Source organism: Lepus europaeus, chromosome 2 (assembly GCF_033115175.1).
Source record: "Lepus europaeus isolate LE1 chromosome 2, mLepTim1.pri, whole genome shotgun sequence".
Classification (NCBI taxonomy): Eukaryota; Metazoa; Chordata; class Mammalia; order Lagomorpha; family Leporidae; genus Lepus; species Lepus europaeus.
In genome coordinates, this window is record NC_084828.1 from 3,240,879 (window position 1) to 3,259,367 (window position 18,489).

At 66.5% G+C, this 18,489-nt stretch overlaps 1 protein-coding gene across 1 annotated transcript in view; it reads right to left on the bottom strand.

Annotated features, from left to right (window-relative positions):
• PDE9A (phosphodiesterase 9A) overlaps positions 1 to 18,489 on the bottom strand; it is an 81,338-nt gene that overhangs the window by 51,452 nt on the left and 11,397 nt on the right. Inside the window, exons 2-3 of the mRNA XM_062175137.1 lie at positions 4,564 to 4,634; positions 3,113 to 3,190 (exon numbers count right to left, since the gene is read on the bottom strand). Coding sequence (XP_062031121.1) covers positions 3,113 to 3,190; positions 4,564 to 4,634 — 149 coding nt within the window. The remainder of the gene's footprint in view (positions 1 to 3,112; positions 3,191 to 4,563; positions 4,635 to 18,489) is intronic.

Sequence of the window (18,489 nt, forward strand, 5' to 3'; positions counted from 1 at the left end):
GCAAGTCTGAGACCCGCTGCCCCCCACCCCAGATACACAGGATGAATGAAGCCTGGGGCCCCGTGTGGTAGGTTGGGGGTGGAGCCTTTGGGAGGTGACTGGATGGGGTCTTGAGAGCCGGGCCCCAGAACGGGGTTAGTGCCCTTGAAGGGGGAGGGGACCAGCGCGCTCCTTCCTGCTGGGCCGGAGGTGGCTGTCCGTCCACACAAGGGCCCTCCTCCAGCCCACACACGGTGAGTGGCAAATGGTCCACCGGGGAGTGGGAGTTTGTGGTGGGGGCCGAGTGGGGACACGTGCACCTGCACTGCCCCAGGCATTCCCCCGGGACACACAGCGGGGACACTTCCCAGCCGGCTCTGCTGGGCGGAGGTTACGGTGCAGCCTCAGCCACACCGGACACGGGACGCCGACGGGGCTCCAGACGCCGGGACAGCAGCCTCGGCTCCCAGCTCCAGTGGCCGTGCCTCTCGGGGCCGTTCCACTGCCCCGGTGTCTGGGGGACCCAGGCTCCGGCTTCGCCGAGCTGAGCCACACAAGGAGCAGAAACCTCGCCTCTCTGGGGTCACAGCAAAACCCGGGGTCTCGCTGCTTCTGCTGTTTCCTGCGTTCTCACTGCCTGGGCCCCGAGGCCTCTCTCAGGGGGTGGAGACGGCACAGCAGGTGCCAGGCTGGGCGTGGCCACTGCCGAAACCGCCTGGGCCAGGTCTTCCGAGCGGTGACCCCCTCGAGAGGGTCCTGAAGCAGCAGTGACAGAAAGGGAGGGGCAGGGTTATCGAGGAGCGTGCATGCCGGGGTCCAGAACGTTCCGCCACCAGAGAAGAGGATGCCGCCCCCATGGCTCCGGTCCCACAGGTGTGGCCGGTCAGGAAGCGCCTGCCTGCACCTGCTGGCCACTAGGAGCCAGGTGCTGCTCGGTCACCAGTCACCCCGTGCGACCAGCCCCAGCTCTGCAGCCCCCTCTGACCGGCACACACACTGGCCATTCCGTCCCATCGTCCTCCATAGGGGGCACAAAGCAGGGAGCGCCCTGAGCCGGGAGCCCGGCACTGGGTTTAGCCGCGCCTGCAGGGAGGTGCCAGATGCCAGGACTGGGGTTTGAGGTGAGCAAGGAGGAAGCAGAAGGTCTCCCTGGGAGACAGGGTCACCCAGGACACCGCGCACAACGGCTGGAGGTGCTCGGACCAGAGCCCCTGCAGCCGGGAGGCGGTGTCGAGAGAAGCCCAACGCAGGTGCTGCAGACGGCCCTGTCCAGGCCCTTGGGAGCCACGGCCCCACCAGCCACGCGGTGTACCCAGTGCACCCAGCATACGGGGCTGTCCCAGCTCCATGGCAGGGGCGAGGCGGAGCCTCTGTGCCAAACCTGCGGGAAGCGGAGGTGGGGCTGGGGGTGGGGCTGGGCGGGGCTGGTGGAGCCGTCCCATCTGTCCACACCCACAGCTGTACTCAGGGCCACGACCATGCCTGCAGCACCCGTCTGTGTCTGTCACCCACCCAGGACACCCCAGCTGTTTCCGCACCCCAGCCTATCCCACGCTGTCTGGCCCTGGCTCCCACTCCCTTCCATCCCATCTCTGCAGGGGCAGCAGGCACCCCATGGCGCACGGCTCGCCTGCAGCTCGCCTCGCCCAGCCACACCTGCGGAGTAGACACCTCCGAGGGGCCGCCAACCTGCCAGGCCCTGCTCCGCGGCCTTCCTCGGCCACAGGGCGGCCTCGCTACCCAACACATCCCCAAGAGCGCGCACAGGGGACTGTGCCCGCCTCCTGGGCCTTCCCTGCCCCTGCGCTCCCCGCTTCTGTGTGCAGAACCTTCCGGCACACTTCACTGTGGGACACTGGGGCCGGCCTCAGGGGTGTGAGCACTCCAGCCCCCCCCCCCCGCCCGCCCCGGGGCTCTGGCCAGGGAGTCTCCTGGGGCCTGGCTCTACCGCCTGTCACTCAGGCTCCCCATCTGTACAATGTCTTGTCAGGGGCCCTGGAGAGAGGGGAACAAGTCAGATCAGGCCCCTCCCCTCCCTGCTCAGTGCACGTAAAGACCGGCCACAGACACCCTCCCAGGGCGGTGGGGCAGGCCCGCCCCGGACCCCACGCAGAGTGAAGGGGGGCGGCACGTAAAGACCGGCCACAGACACCCTCCCAGGGCGGTGGGGCAGGCCCGCCCCGGACCCCACGCAGAGTGAAGGGGGGGCGGCACGTAAAGACCGGCCACAGACACCCCCCCAAGGCCGGTGGGGCAGGCCCGCCCCGGACCCCACGCAGAGTGAAGGGGGGCGGCACGTAAAGACCGGCCACAGACACCCTCCCAGGGCGGTGGGGCAGGCCCGCCCCGGACCCCACGCAGAGTGAAGGGGGGGCGGCACGTAAAGACCGGCCACAGACACCCCCCCAAGGCCGGTGGGGCAGGCCCGCCCCGGACCCCACGCAGAGTGAAGGGGGGCGGCACGTAAAGACCGGCCACAGACACCCTCCCAGGGCGGTGGGGCAGGCCCGCCCCGGACCCCACGCAGAGTGAAGGGGGGGCGGCACGTAAAGACCGGCCACAGACACCCCCCCAAGGCCGGTGGGGCAGGCCCGCCCCGGACCCCACGCAGAGTGAAGGGGGGCGGCACGTAAAGACCGGCCACAGACACCCTCCCAGGGCGGTGGGGCAGGCCCGCCCCGGACCCCACGCAGAGTGAAGGGGGGGCGGCACGTAAAGACCGGCCACAGACACCCCCCCAAGGCCGGTGGGGCAGGCCCGCCCCGGACCCCACGCAGAGTGAAGGGGGGCGGCACGTAAAGACCGGCCACAGACACCCTCCCAGGGCGGTGGGGCAGGCCCGCCCCGGACCCCACGCAGAGTGAAGGGGGGGCGGCACGTAAAGACCGGCCACAGACACCCCCCCAAGGCCGGTGGGGCAGGCCCGCCCCGGACCCCACGCAGAGTGAAGGGGGGCGGCACGTAAAGACCGGCCACAGACACCCTCCCAGGGCGGTGGGGCAGGCCCGCCCCGGACCCCATGAAGAGTGAAGGGGGGCTGCACGTAAAGACCGGCCACAGACACCCTCCCAGGGCGGTGGGGCAGGCCTGCCCTGGACCCCACGCAGAGCGAGGCAGGGGCGCCAGCGCTTACCGCTCAGAGTTGGCAGGCATGGTGGGGTCAATGGAGACCATGGCGTCGTCCGTGGTCAGGAGGGAGATGGTGGTGTTCCTGAAAGACAGCCACTACGTCAGCATCCCCCCGGGGCATCCCCAGGAAGCCGCGTGTGCGTCTCAGCGCCCGAGATGCCCAACACCGAGAGCCGGAGCAAGCGGGCAGAGGGAGCACCTCCCTCGGGGCGGGGCCTCCAGGGCCCCCACACGACAGCCCTGCCCCAGCCTGTCATCTGCGGGGCCCTCAGGAGCCGAGCTGCCCCGCCTCCGCGTGTGCACTCTCCACACCTGTGAGGCGCGGCTCAGCCGGAGCCGGAGCGTGGTTCTGAGCGCGGCGGGAGGCGTGCCAGGTGCGCCCCCTGAGGGCTGTGGGCCCTGCCGCCCCCGCACCTCCAGGCCTGCGCTTTGCCCCCCCAGAGCTCCTGGGCTCACCTGCCTGTGAGCAGCTCCCGTCCATCCCTGCCTCTTGCCTTCCTCCACCCTGACCCTAACTCTCACGTTAAGCCGGGCCCACGCGGTCCTGGGCGCCCTTTACATCAGTTAGAAGCTGATGCCGGCCGGTGCCCTTCGCCCAAGACGCTCGGGACCAGAGCATCCGGGTTTTTCTCCCGGATTTTGGAATATTTGGTGACACACATCTGCATATATCAGGGAGCAGACCCAAGCCTAGACACGAAACTCAGTTATGTTTCAAAAACACCACCTATTTATTACTTGTTTTCCTTTGAAATGCAGAGAGAGAGGGAGAGAGAGAGAGGGATCCGCCATCTGCTGGTTTATTCACCAAATGCCCACAACAGCTGGAGCCGGGCCAGGCTGAAGCCGGAGCTCTGAACGCGCGCTGGGTCTCCTCGCGGGAGGCAAGGACGGAGGCGCCAGAGCCCTCACCTGCTGGCTGTGCATCCGCAGGAGGCCGGGACCAGAGGCGGAGCTGTGACTCGGCCCGGCCCCAGGTGCTCTGAGATGCGGCATCCACATGGTGTCTCCACGGTTGTGCCGAAGCCCAGGCCTCACCTGCGGCTGTCACCTGGCCGGTAACGCTGCCACTCACGTCGGTGCCCCTGGGTGCTGGCTGCACCGCGCTACCCGCGGTCAGGCGTGGGGTTTTCCACTTGCAGGGTCAGCTCAGCACGCAGAAGGCTTCAGTTTGGATTTCTGGGTGAGGGATGCTCTGGGGACCGGATCCCAGCACAGCCACCCTCTCTTCTCCAAGGGGAGCCGGCCAGCGGAAGGCAAGAGCCCCGCGCTCTTCAGAGGTGACCCTGCTGAACCCCACCCTCCCCTACCCCCCACAGTGGGCGGGGCCTGGGCCAGCTTCCTCTGGCGTTCGCTTTATTGACTTGGAAGAGCTCCCGTGCAGAAGGTGAGCCCCCCAGGCCCTCCTAGACCCCCTCTCGTACACAGCTTTCCCAGGGATGCCCAGGCACTCACCGGGGCAGGCCGGTGGCGATGCAGAACAGGTCCATGATGTCGCTGGAGTTGCAGTACCTGCTGAAAACCACCTGCAACACAGAGGAGCCGCACGTGGTGAGGCGGCGTGGGGGAGGGGCCGGCCGCCCGGCGCATCCGCGGGCACCGGGTGCGGCACACCCATCTTCTGTCTGTTTCTGCAGCATGCCCTGTGGGTGACGGTGCTGCTGGGTGGCCTGTCACTCGTAACGTGTGAGGCAGGACTGACAGCCTGAGCATCGTGTACACACCACAGCCCCTCTGCAGCGGCCTCCTGGGGCCGCTGTGTGAGAAAGACACGTTCAAGTTCATTAACTCAGCAGACTGCCTCCGGCGTCGGCATCTGGGGACCGCGGGACTGAGACAATCGGGGAGGGACCAGAGAGACAACAAAGCAGCCATCAGTCGTCGGAGTCCACGGGAAGCCACACACTCGGCCGAGGCACCGGGCACACGGACGGCCTGCGGCTGGCGTCAGCGCCTTCGGCCCCGGGGGTCCCGGCTGCACATCTGGGCTCCAGAATCCCCCAGGGAGGGGGTTCCAAGCACAGCAGTCACCCTCCCCTGCCCCAAACAGGGCCCCACTGCCCAGCAATCTGGAAGCTCGGAACAGAAACGAGCCGTTCTGGGTGCCGTGAGGAAACCTCCGGCTGTGCCTCATGTCCAGGCTGGGACGGGCATCCCCGCTCTGCCCAGCGTGTGCACACACCGTGTCTGTTCCCGTATGTTCTACACATGGCGGCTGGTGAACTGTGGCCGTGTCACAGGGCCCGTAACCAAGCAACCCGAATGCTGCCACATGGTGACGGCAAAGCACTCGTGGCGCTGGCAATGTCACCAAGCCACCGTTAGAGTCATGACCAACACTGTCGCTAACCTCAGGCTGTGCCTAAGTTACAGGTGACCTTTCCCACAGATGCACCTGCAGGGCTGAGACGGTCACACGGCATAGGTCTGTGACACCCCCTGCTCCCGGCGCCCGCGGGGCATCCTGCTCCAGTAAGGTCCCACTGGACGGCACCGTGCATGGGATGGCACATGACGAAGCCGTGCCCGTGCCTTGTAGCTACAGTGCCCTTTGAAATTTTTAAAAAAGATTTATTTTATTTATTTGAGAGGCAGAGTTGCAGACAGAGGGAGAGACAGAGAGGTCTGCCATCCACTGGTTCACTCCCCAGATGGCCGCAATGGCCGGAGCTGGGCTGATCCGAAGCCAGGAGCCAGGAGCTTCCTCCAGGTCTCCCACGCGGGTGCAGGGCCCCAACGACTTGGGCCATCTTTTACTGCTCTCTCAGGCCACAGCAGAGAGCTGGATGGGAAGTGGAGCAGCCAGGGCTTGAACTGGCGCCCACATGGGATGCCGGCACTGCCGGTGGTGGCTTTACCCGCTACGCCACAGTGCCGACCCCGCAGAGCTCTTTGCTGATGAGCGCGGGCCCCGGGCTCTGGGCGGGGAGCCAGCCTGAGGGGCGGCTATATTCCAGGGCCCAGCACACTGGTTTTCCACGGCTTCCTCCTTTATTTAGAAACAGTGAAACAAAGAAAAGAGACGTTTTTCTCCACACGCCGAGGCCTTCTGTGACTAACACCATTTCCCGTGTTCTGTGGGAGGGGCGATGAGAGACAAACCACGCACCTGTGTGTTCTGGTCTGTCGCTCCCCTTGGCACCCGCAGCACGGCTGCCGGGCAGGTGGCCGGTGCCACCCGTCATCTGGTCCCTGACCTCTGTGGCATCCACGTCCCCTCGCAGCCCTGGTGGCACCGACCCTGTGCTGCAGCCTCCCCTGTCCCCACCACACACTCGACGATGCCACTTTCTCTGCAGAACCTGGTTGGCTCTTCTGGGTTCAGTCTGGCCCAGCCTGGCCGTGCGGCCATCGGGGGAGTGAGCCAGCAGACGGAAGACTTTTCTCTTTCTTTCTCTCTCTCCCTCTCTGCAACTTTCAAGTCCATAAATCTTTAAAAACAACAGTTTCGGGCTGGTGCTATGGCATAGTGGGTAAAGTCACTGCCTGCAGCGCCAGCATCCCGTATGGGCGCCGGTTCAAGTCCTGGCTGCTCCACTTCCGATCCAGCTCTCTGCTGTGGCCTGGGAAAGCAATGGAGAATGGCCCAAGTCCCTGGGCCCCTGCACCCACGTGGGAGACCCAGAAAAAGCTCCTGGCTCCTGGCTTCGGATCAGCCCAGCTCTGGCTGTTGTGGCCAATTGGGGAGCGAACCAGTGGATGGAAGACCTCTCTCTCTCCTGCCTCTGCCTCTCTGTAACTCTGCCTTTCAAATAAATAAATAAATCTTCAGCAACAAGAATAACAATGGCTTCTGATTCTGCAAGGAGGCCCTTTCCCTTTCTTCCTAACTCCCGTCTTTGTAAACTGAAATGCCGCATTTTTAAACGATGCCCGGTTTCCCCTGTGGGCTCTCCCTGCCCCCACACTCACACTCCTGCGTAAAATCATGACTTCTTGAAACCCGGAAGTCACCTGCCAAGGTGCCTTGTCACTGGGGAGTGCTGGGGAGGCCGCCTGCCGCCAGGCTCGGCCTGAGAGCGGGACGCGGGAGAGATGCCCACCGCTCAGGGCCCGATGTTTGCCGAGTCCTCCGGGCCGGCCAGCCTTGTCGCCAGGGCCCCGGCCTCCCAGGAGGGAAGACAGGTGGGTTTATTGCAGACCCAGAGCCCGGGGTGCCCGGGGGTCCTGGAGCGCAGAGTCCACCCGCTTTGGGAGGACAGACGGCCGGCACAGGCGCAGGACTCGGCTCCCCCGGCCACTGCTTCCTGCACGGCCTTCCCCGGGCCCCTCGTCCACCCCTGACACGGGGTCACCTTACACCTGGGAGTCAGGACGCGACTTTGCGGTGTGAATCCACCTTGGGTGCGGGGAGCAGGTGTGGGCGGGGCCGAGGCAGATGGGGTGGTGCCCAGAGCCTACCCGTGACTGGGGGAGAGGGGGCAGCGGCTGCAGCCAGCGGGAGGGCCCAGGCCTCTCCATCCACGCGCTGACTCATGCTGCAAACCCTTTATCCAGAAACAAAGGAGATGAGGGAACACAGATACAATGAGATTTAAACATGAGCCGCGGAGGCTGAGGGAACACAGGCGTACTGCGGGCTCCCGGCTCCGGGGGCTCGGGCGCAGACCCTGCCTCTCCACGCGGCCCGGACCCTGAGCCCAGGCCAGAGGGGGTGGCAGCGCTGTTGGCTGCTCCGCGTTCCCCGCAGGGGGCCCCCCAGGGAGACTTCCTTGTCTGGGAGCCCCTGTGCTGCCCGTGTGAGACCAGGCAGCTGCCGTCTTGGGACATCACGCAGGAGGCTGAGGCGCCCAAGGACGCACCAGTGCCCAGGACATGCCCAGCCCAGCCGGACCGCAGGCTGAGCGCGGCCCCCGCGAGGCCCACGTGTTCAGTTCCTCCACCCTGCGTTCAGAGCAGCGCCTTGTGGATACCGGGTTATGTTCTAGACAAGGCCACAGGTCGGGGGTCGAGGTCCTGAGCTTAACCGGTCACTGCTTTTGTCCCTGGCTTCTGTTCCTGGCCACAGCCTCAGTTCACCACTCTGCAAATGGGTTGTCGGCCACAAGTGCCTCGGCCCCGCCCACATCTACCTCAGCCCCGCCCACCTGCCTAGCCCCACCCATCAGCCTCAGCCCCACCCACATCCACTTCGGCCCCGCCCACCTGCCTCGGCCCCGCCCACATCTGACCACCTAGCCCTGCAGCCTCAGGACCAGCAACAGCAGGGAGCGACTCAGACGTGTTCAGAGCAGGGCTGACTCAGCACAAAATTCACTTCTCCTTGTCTCAGCGGCCAGAGATGGCACGGTTCCCGCTGGCCCCTAAAGTCCGGTGACCTGGCCCTGGCCTCCAGGGTGCTCCACGTAGCCACCTAGTACAGCATCTGGCTGGACGCCTGGACGTCTGAGCAGAAATATGACAGGGGTGGGGGAGGAGATGCCCCTGACCTTCCGACAGGCGGGAAGGGCGGCCCGGAGGGGCCTGCACTCAGAGCGGGCGGCAACTGTCCATCAAAGGACAGGAGAGCCCAGCGTCCCTGACACCGCGGGCCCTGTCGCACAGCAGCAGCGAGGGCTCTCTGCAGGGTCGCAGCCTCCTGCCCTGGCAGTCACGGCGGCTGGGCTGGGACCCTCTGGGGCTCCCCTTCCACATGGGGATTCAGGAGTGAGACGCGGGGGGCCGCAGTGACCAGCCTGCGCCTGCTATGACCGGGGGAGCTGGTGCCATGCGCATGCCCGGGGTCCCATCGGCCCTGGCCCCGCCCACGACGACGGCCCAGTCACACTCCCTCCCATGAGCTTCCAGGGAGAGACTCGGGTCCAGGCCGTCAGCAGTGAGCTGGGTCCCAGCAACCATGCCCATCCCCCAGGAAGTGACTGCACAGGTGGGGGGGGGGGCTGCCGTGGGGACAGCCAGCCGCCCTGGCTTCCTGGGACTGGCAGCGCCTGCCCACGGCTGCCCTCCTGGCCACGGCCTTCCTCGGCTCAGCAGGACAGACAGACCACCCGCTTCTTGCAGCCACAGTGAGGAACTGGGGCCGGCGGCCAGCACCGCACCGAGCAGAGCGGCTTCCCACGCGCCGCCGCCGAGCCCGCAGCCTCTCGCAAGACCTCACTCCAGCGCTGGGCGCCGGCGGCTCTGTCACAGGGAGCAGTCACCGCCCAGTATCAGACCCCACGCTGTGCCGGGCAGTGGGCTGGGCTCTCCAGGTCCAGGGGAAGGAGGTGTGGCCGTGGCCGGGCTGGGCACTTCCTGTAAGCCCACGGCACAGGATATGAGGGCCCCAAGTTCCCCGGTGCTCCCAGGCCTCCGCCCGGCACGTGGCTGTGTCACTCCCATGCAAAGCGTGCGGCAGGGCTAGGAGGAACAGGCAGTGGAGACGTCCTGGGGGGCGACACGTGTCCTCAGTGGAAACCTGGGGCGGCCCCTCCCGCGGAGGCTGGGCTGTGGGTCTTCCAGGAAGGTTCCTCTTCCTACCTGGAGGGAGTCCCCACTCAGCTGCCCCCTGTCCCTCCCCGGACCCCAAGGTCGCCGAAGCTCCGGCCTTCCTGGCTGGACCGTCTGCATTTCCCGGGATCTGAGAGGCCCGCAGGGAGCTGCAGGAGCCCGTGTTCCGGCTTAGGGCGGTCTGTGGCAGTGGCACACCACAGGGGGCTGAGCTTCCTACAATGCCAGGATGCTGGGGCCTGCTCCGACCCCGGCACTAGGAAGGGAAGGGGCGGGAGCACGCCACACCCCAGAGCCCCGGCCCCCCAGACCCGTCCGTGCGTCCTGGTCCACCTGTGTTCATGTCCACGGTCAATCCTGTCCGCCGCCCAGGCTGCTCCTGGACGCGGTGGCCGAGTGTCGCCGTGCTGGCTGGACGGGGTGCTGAGCTCCACTCTGTCCTGTGCGGCTGACTTTTCCAGCATGTATGTAAAGCTGCGCGCCCCTTCCAGACATGGAGTTCACACGCGTGTTTGCAACCTGGAGAACCAGGAAGCTTAAGAAAAGCTGGTCTTTCATATCCATCATCTGCTCTGTCCACTCTCCGCCGTTCCCTTTTCCAGGCAGGTGACCGAGCGGCCACAGCAGCAGGACTGCTCAGGGCTGGGCCTCCTCACTCCCCGGGGCACAGCACGAGCCGGGCTCCCCAGGCGAGAGGGCAGTTTGCAGTGGGCAGTCAGGCCACGGAGCAGCCACGACGGACACAGGGAGCAGCACTCGGCACAGGCCTGATTCGGGCTCTGGTGTGACGGTGCCCATTTACGGTCTCTGCCCAGCTGCCCTTTCGTGTCGGCTTCTGTTGGGTCCAAGCCTGGAAGACCAGGGCTGGGCAGGAGGTGACACCCTCGGCGGAGCAGGAGGGAGCCGGCAGGAAGCTGCCGCCGGGGGGCAGAGCGTGGCAGCCCCTTGCCCCTCCAGGTCTGGGTTGAGCGCCAGCGCCCGTCCCTAACGGGGAGAGGAGACCCCCAGGGCGCTGCTCCGTTGCTGTCCAAGGCCTTCGCCTGTAGCTGCTGGGAAAATCTCGCTGGGGCAGGGTCTGGCCCGGACTGGCGTGAAGCCAGCGGCCGGCGGTCACGGCGGTTTCTTCCATAGACGCCGGCGTCCTGTTCACATTGGACGGCCGGATGGCAATCAGGGCTCGGGAAGGAACAAAGCCCAGTGGCACAGAGGAAGCGCGTGGGCGGGGCTGGCGGGGGCAGGGAAGGTTGGCGACGCCCCCACCCCCACCCGGTGCAGCCACAGCCCTGGGAAGCCAGGCTGGCCAGGCCAGCGCAGGGCTGGGAGGCCAGGCCGGCTGAGCCCTCTGCAAACCACGGAGCACGTCCCCATCACCTTTCAAAGCCGCTCCGAGGCCACCTGTGCGGGGCAGGCCACGCTGCGGGCGGCCACCGGGGCACACATGACCGCGCCGCTGTGGTCTCCTGCGTCCGGCTGCTTTCTGAGAGCCGAATCTCGAGCAGTCTTCCTGGTCCCAGTCCGCCCAAGTGAATGTACATGGCCGCCCCCCGGGCGAGCGGAGGGAGGGCCTCTCCCTCCACCCGGGTGCCTGGGGCTCGGGCCCTGGACACTTCCCCCTGCTGGGCTCACTCCTGCCCCTCTCAGCTGGCCTCACGGCTGGAGGGACCAGCGTTCTCACCCCCCCAAGTCCTTCGTCACGGTGTCATTTACTTTTTTTGGTAAGATTTATTTATTTGAGAGGCAGAGTTACAGAGAGAGACAGAGAGAGAGAGAGATCTTCCATCCTCTGGTTCGCTCCCCAAATGGCTGTAACGGCTAGAGCTGGACCTATCTGAATTCAGAAGTTAGGAGCTTCTTCCAGGTCTCCCACATGGGTGCAGGGGCCCAAGGACTTGAGCATCTTCCACTGCTTTCCCAGGCCATAGCAGAGAGCTGGATCAGAAGAGGAGCAGCCGGGACTCGAACCGGCGCCCATATGGGATGCCGGCACTGCAGGAGGCGGTTTTACCTGTTACGCCACAGCGCCGGCCTCTCATTTACTCTTGTAACCTGATGAGTTGATGATGAGGCTCATTAGTTACAGAAACCCCCCCTACCCCAAAAACCAGGGGTCCTGGGTCTTACAAACAGCCAGACCAGGCTCCAAGAGACGGAAGGCAGTCGGCAGAGCCGGATGGAAGGAGTGCTGGGAGACCCCGCAGTGGGGGAGGGGACATGGCCACACCCATTCTGTGGATGTCACTCAGACCCACAGCCGCCCGGACGGAGCCCCGTGGAGCTCTGCCAGGTGGGAGAAGCCAATTGCGAAGCTTCCGCGCTGCGCCGCTCTGCTTACAACACGTTCTCGGGACAGATTTCAGCGAGGGAGGCGGGACTGGTGGCCGCCAGGAGCTGGGGCTGGGGTGGCGGGCGCACCGTGCTGGGTGTGGTTAAGCGCGCTCCCCTGTGGGAGGGAACCTGCACAGCGACTGCGCTGTGTGGAAGCGAACGCACACTCAGAAATCGGGGCAGCAGTGAGCGGGGGCGGGGGTGGGGGGGTGGGGGTGTCTCCAGCCTGCAGCACAGCTTTGCGAGATGCTGTCCCTGGGAGAGGCCGGGTGAGGGGCCCCAGCGGCTCCGTGTCCTCGCTTGCGGCTGCCCGCGAACCTGCTGTCGGCACCGAGAGTTCGGCTCAAACAGGCTGACGGCACGGCCGCTGGGGTGCGAGGACCCCGGCGAGGGAGGAACGGGGATGGGGTCTGGGCACACTCGACCCTCAGAGGCGCGGTCACAACACACACGGCAGTGGGTGCAGCCACGACACCGGCAAACCACTGAGTGCCAGGCGGAGTCCCGGCTGCTCCACTTCCGACCCAGCTCCCTGCTAATGCGTCTGGAGAGTGGAGGGTGGCCCAGGTGCTGGGGCCCCTGCACCCGCATGGGAGACCCTGACGGAGCTCCTGGCTTCGGCCTGGCCCAGCTCTGGCTGCTGCAGCCATTTGGGGGGTGAACCAGCAGATGGAAGACCTCTCTCTCTCTCTCTCTTTCTGTCTTTCAAATAAACAAATAAATCTTTTTTTAAAAAAGAAGGATGCATCTCCATAGGGCCAGAGCCATCCCGGGCACTCCCAGGAGCCCTCTGGCCGCAGGTGGCTGCTGGCGGTCACTAGCAGAGCGGTCAGTGCCCTGGGCCCCCCGGGGCGCTCCTCCTGCATCGGATACAGGACGCAGCGAAGCCCTGGTACACGGTGAGGTGGCAGGACTCCCCGTTAGCACAGAACCGGGTTTGGAACGCGGTGTGTTAATGCTCTCTTGGAAACGGCCGCTGGGGCAGCGCAGCGTGGAAACCGTCAGGGTACAAACTGGGCAAGAGAAGCTGGCTACACGGACACACATGCACGCACACAGCACATGTGCACACGCACAACACACGTGCACATGCACAACACACGTGCACACGCACAGCACACGCGCCCAGCACACGCGCCCAGGAGGCCCTGCGTGCTGGTGCCGGCCCCTCTGGCTGCTGGGCTATCTTATTTTCTTCCCAATTTTCTGCGTTTTTCAGAGGATTCGCCAGGCTTTCACAGCCACGCAGCTGTGGGCTCCAGGGATTGATAAGAGCTCAGCTTAACAGCCTGGGAGCTGCATTTCCATAAAAGGCTCATGGGAGAAAAAAACGCCTTCGCCATTTTTATTGGGGCCGAACACGCTGGCGCTCAGCCGAGCCAGCAGAGGAGGAAATGAGCCGATGGCGGGGGAAGGGCGAGCACACAGCCCGGGGGTGGGGGCCCCAGGAGGACCAGGGAGACGTGGGAAGCCTCAACCCACATCTGGGGAAGAATGGAGAACAGGGGACAAGGCCAGCCCGCCGGGGAGGGAACGGGGCGGCGGTTCCGGGTTCTGTGTGGTTCCCTCCGGGGCTGGAGCCACCCGTGTGCCCGGCGGCCCCAAGGGCCTGCAGGTGGGAGGGGAGGAGCCAAGGAGCCGCCCCCCCCCCCCCCCAGACCCTGCGGCAGGAGCTTAGGTCCCCGGGGGCCAGGCCCCGCAGAGCTCCTGAGCTCCACGCACCTGCGAGACCCCGCAATGGGGCCTCTGGTTGGTGGGCGGGACGGCGTGGGGCCTCGGGACTCAAAGCGGGTGCAGGGGGCCTGGCTGGGGCCCGGCAGGAGGCGTCCAACTCCGCGGTGCTCCGGGGGCAGGGCAGGGGCTGAGCTCAGCCCCTGCTGCATCCTGCAGGCGCGTCCGTAACGGCCCCTTAGACGCTCACACCCGGGACAGCCGAGCCACTCGGTCTCCACGGCTACAGGAGCCCTGGGGACGGCGAGCGGTGGCCCTGTGCTCGGGGTGGGGCTTTCTCGATTTGGGGACCCCATGACCACATGAAGCACAGGGATGCTGGGAGCACAGCCTGCGCCTGAGCTGTCACCCCGCACCCCCGTTCCTGCTAGCTCCTGGTGGGGGCCACCAGTGGGGATTTACAAAGCAAATGGATCCTAATAAGCAACCTCTCTTACACGCACAATTGACTCGGGAAAAAGCGCTCGGCTGCTGAGACCATGTGAGTCCTCACCTCAGCTTTCTGGCCATCAGAGGAGGCGGCGGGCGCTGGCGGCTAGAGTGACCCCTGCTCCAGCCGGGTGGGCCCCGGGCTGCCGCAACCCTGCTGCTCCACCACGAGTCTCCAGGGCTGCCCTGGTCAGGTGCTGGGGTCTGCACTGCTCCAGGCGTGTGGGGAGGAGTCACACAGGGCTCGGTGGCGCCTGCTCTGACCAGCCTGGCCCTTTCTGAGGCGCTAGGCTCCGGCGCTGTGGCTGAAGCAGGGACGGTCCCACCTCGCCCTGTGGGTCAGGAGGCCCAGCTGGGCGGACCCAGCGCCTGCTCCACGTGGGGGCTCCGTGAGGGGCTCCCCTGGGGCCCCCGCCAGCCATTCTCCTCCTCCTGACCCTTCCATAGACATCTTCCCAAGTAAGGGGCGTGCAGGACACGTGGCCTTAACTACAACACACCGGTGTTTCTGGAAGTTTCCACAGAACACCGTCGGAAGGCTCCACGGACCCGGAGGTCCCTCGGAAGGCAGGCTCAGGCCGTGGGCGCCGGCCTCTGACCTCCCGTGTTGGGCACCAGCTACAGGCAACAAGCAAGGAACGCGGCAGGCACATGGATGCCGGCCCGGGCTGGTCCACGGGCTCGGCCACGCAGGACTAGCGAGATGTTGGCAGGCTGAGGGGCCGGCCTGCCCTCCCTCTGCTGTCGGCGCCCTCTTCCTGGCCACGGAGGGAGGCTGGGTCCGTGTCTGAGGTTTCATGCCACCATCGGTGACGGAGGCCAGGCCTGGGCCAACCCTCATCCTCACAGAGGAGGGGGAGAGACAGGGGCAGGGCCTGGCCTGGCTACTGTGGTCCTGCAGAACTCGGGCTCCCGGTGCCAGGCCCCGAGGTCAATGCCGCACCTGCCCAGAGTGAGGGAGGCGGGGCCGTCTCAGCCCCGTGTGCCGTGTGACCCCGTGATGGACACACACCTCCCATGTGCAGCTGCCCAGAGTGAGGGAGGCGGGGCCGTCTCAGCCCCGTGTGCCGTGTGACCCCGTGATGGACACACACCTCCTGTGTGCAGCTGCCCAGAGTGAGGGAGGCGGGGCCGTCTCAGCCCCGTGCTGCCCGTGTGACCCTGTGATGGACACACACCTCCCGTGTGCACCTGCCCGGGAGTGAGGGAGGCGGGGCCGTCTCAGCCCCGTGTGCCGTGTGACCCCGTGATGGACACACACCTCCCGTGTGCACCTGCCCAGAGTGAGGGAGGCGGGGCCGTCTCAGCCCCGTGTGCCGTGTGACCCCGTGATGGACACACACCTCCCGTGTGCACCTGCCCAGAGTGAGGGAGGCGGGGCCGTCTCAGGCCCCTGCTGCCCGTGTGACCCCGTGATGGACACACACCTCCCGTGTGCAGCTGCCCAGAGTGAGGGAGGCAGGGCCGTCTCAGGCCCCTGCTGCCCGTGTGACCCCATGATGGACACACACCTCCCGTGTGCACCTGCCCGGGAGTGAGGGAGGCGGGGCCGTCTCAGGCCTCTGCTGCCCGTGTGACCCCATGATGGACACATACCTCCCGTGTGCAGCTGCCCAGAGTGAGGGAGGCGGGGCCGTCTCAGGCCCCTGCTGCCCGTGTGACCCCGTGATGGACACACACCTCCCGTGTGCAGCTGCCCAGAGTGAGGGAGGCGGGGCCGTCTCAGCCCTGTGTGCCGTGTGACCCCGTGATGGACACACACCTCCCGTGTGCACCTGCCCGGAGTGAGGGAGGCGGGGCCGTCTCAGCCCCGTGTACCGTGTGACCCCGTGATGGACACACATCTCCCGTGTGCAGCTGCCCAGAGTGAGGGAGGCGGGGCCGTCTCAGCCCCGTGTGCCGTGTGACCCCGTGATGGACACACACCTCCCGTGTGCACCTGCCCAGAGTGAGGGAGGCGGGGCCGTCTCAGCCCCGTGTGCCGTGTGACCCCTCTGTGCCCAGCTCTCACAGCATGGACACTCATTCCCCACTACACACTTGGGAGGAATATGATCCAGCTCCTCCCCCAGAGGGAAAATGAGCCGGATTCCTCTCACTTTGTCCTGGGCTGTGACTCACTTTTTTATGGCTTTTACAGGAGCTTCCGGAAGCCACGGTTCGGCGAGCCTGCCCTCCGGCCCGGAGTATTTGGGCCCGCCTGCCGGTCCCACCTGCGCCCAGGGACAGCCCGACTTCCCCCAGGGGGCTGGAAAACGTACTGGGGGGTGACCAGCGGGTCTCCCCTGGCCGTACTGGGGGGTGACCAGCGGGTTCCCCTGGCCATACTGGGGGGTGACCAGCGGGTTCCCCTGGCCGTACTGGGGGGTGACCAGAGGGTCTCCCCTGGCCGTACTGGGGGGTGACCAGTGGGTTCCCCTGGCCGTACTGGGGGGTGACCAGCGGGTCTCCCCTGGCCGTACTGGGGGGTGACCAGCGGGTCTCCCCTGGCCGTACTGGGGGGTGACCAGCGGGTTTCCCCTGGCCGTACTGGGGGGTGACCAGCGGGTTCCCCTGGCCGTACTGGGGGGTGACCAGCGGGTTCCCCTGGCCGTACTGGGGGGTGACCAGCGGGTTTCCCTGGCCGTACTGGGGGTGACCAGCGGGTTCCCCTGGCCGTACTGGGGGTGACCAGCAGGTCTCCCCTGGCCGTACTGGGGGGTGACCAGCGGGTCTCCCCTGGCCATACTGGGGGGTGACCAGCGGGTTTCCCCTGGCCATTCCTGCGCCCAAGCATTAGGAGTGCTGAATATGAGCCAAACGTGCTGAAAGGGACCGACACCCGCGCCATTTTCTGCTACCTTCCTGTTACCCAGGAAATATACACACTAAGCACGCGTTCCCCAGTGCAGCCACCCCCCCACAGGAGGACCCCACTGCCCCCCACAGGAGGACCCCACTGCCCCCCACAGGAGGACCGCACTGCCCCCCCACAGGAGGACCCCACTGCCCCCCACAGGAGGACCCCACGGCCCCCCCACAGGAGGACCCCACTGCCCCCCCACAGGAGGACCGCACTGCCCCCCTACAGGAGGACCCCACGGCCCCCCCACAGGAGGACCCCACTGCCCCCCCACAGGAGGACCCCACGGCCCCCCACAGGAGGACCTCACGGCCCCCCCACAGGAGGACCCCACTGCCCCCCCACAGGAGGACCTCCACGGCCCCCCACAGGAGGACCCCACGGCCCCCCACAGGAGGACCTCACGGCCCCCCCCACAGGAGGACTCCCACGGCCCCCCACAGGAGGACCTCATAGGCCCCCACAGGAGGACCCCACGGGTCCCCACAGGAGGACCCCACTGCTCCCCACAGGAGGACCCCACGGCCCCCCACAGGAGGACCCCACAGCCCCCCACAGGAGGACCCCACGGCCCCCCCACAGGAGGACCCCACTGCCCCCCCACAGGAGGACCCCATGGCCCCCCACAGGAGGACCCCACGGCCCCCCACAGGAGGACCCCACGGCCCCCCACAGGAGTGCCCCACGGGACACCCCCCCCACAGGAAGACCTCATGGCCCCCACCCACAGGAGGACCTCACTGCCCCCCCAACAGGAGGACCCCACTGCCCCCCCACAGGAGGACCCCACTGCTCCCCACAGGAGGACCCCACGGCCTCCCACAGGAGTGCCCCACGGGCCACCCCCCCACAGGAGGACCCCCCAGGCCAACATCCACAGGAGGACCTCACGGCCCCCCCCACAGGAGGACCCCACGGCCCACCCCCCCACAGGAGGACCCCCCACGGCCCCCCACAGGAGGACCCCATGGCCCCCAACAGGAGGACCTCACGGCCCCCCCCACAGGAAGACCCCACGGCCCCCCACAGGAGGACCCCACTGCCCCCCCCCACAGGAAGACCCCACGGCCCCCCACAGGAGGACCCCACTGCCCCCCCCACAGGAAGACCCCCACGGCCCCCCACAGGAAGACCCCACAGCCCACCCCTCCACAGGAGGACCTCATGGACCCCCCACAGGAGGACCCTACAGCCCCCCACAGGAGGACCCTACAGCCCCCCCCAACAGGAGGACCCCACGGCCCCCAACAGGAGGATCTCACGGCCCCCCCCCCACAGGAGGACCCCATGGCCCACCCCTCCACAGGAGGACCTCATGGACCCCCCACAGGAGGACCCTACAGCCCCCCACAGGAGTGCCCCACAGGCCGCCCCTCCCCCCCAGGCCTCCCCTCCTCGCCCCCCAGGCTTGGCTCTGCCCACAGGACCCCTAACGAGAACGTCACGTTAAGGCTTACGTCTGAGCCACACAGCCGCGGCTCTCTCGTTTGCTAAAATAAAATCTGTATTAGGCTCCATTTCCCTTCCCAGGTTAGGAGATATTTTCCGGTCACTGCATTTGAAAAAAGATAAAGTAGAAACAAAAGGACCACTTATAGCTCAGTGAACGGTGCCGTCTCCCAAGC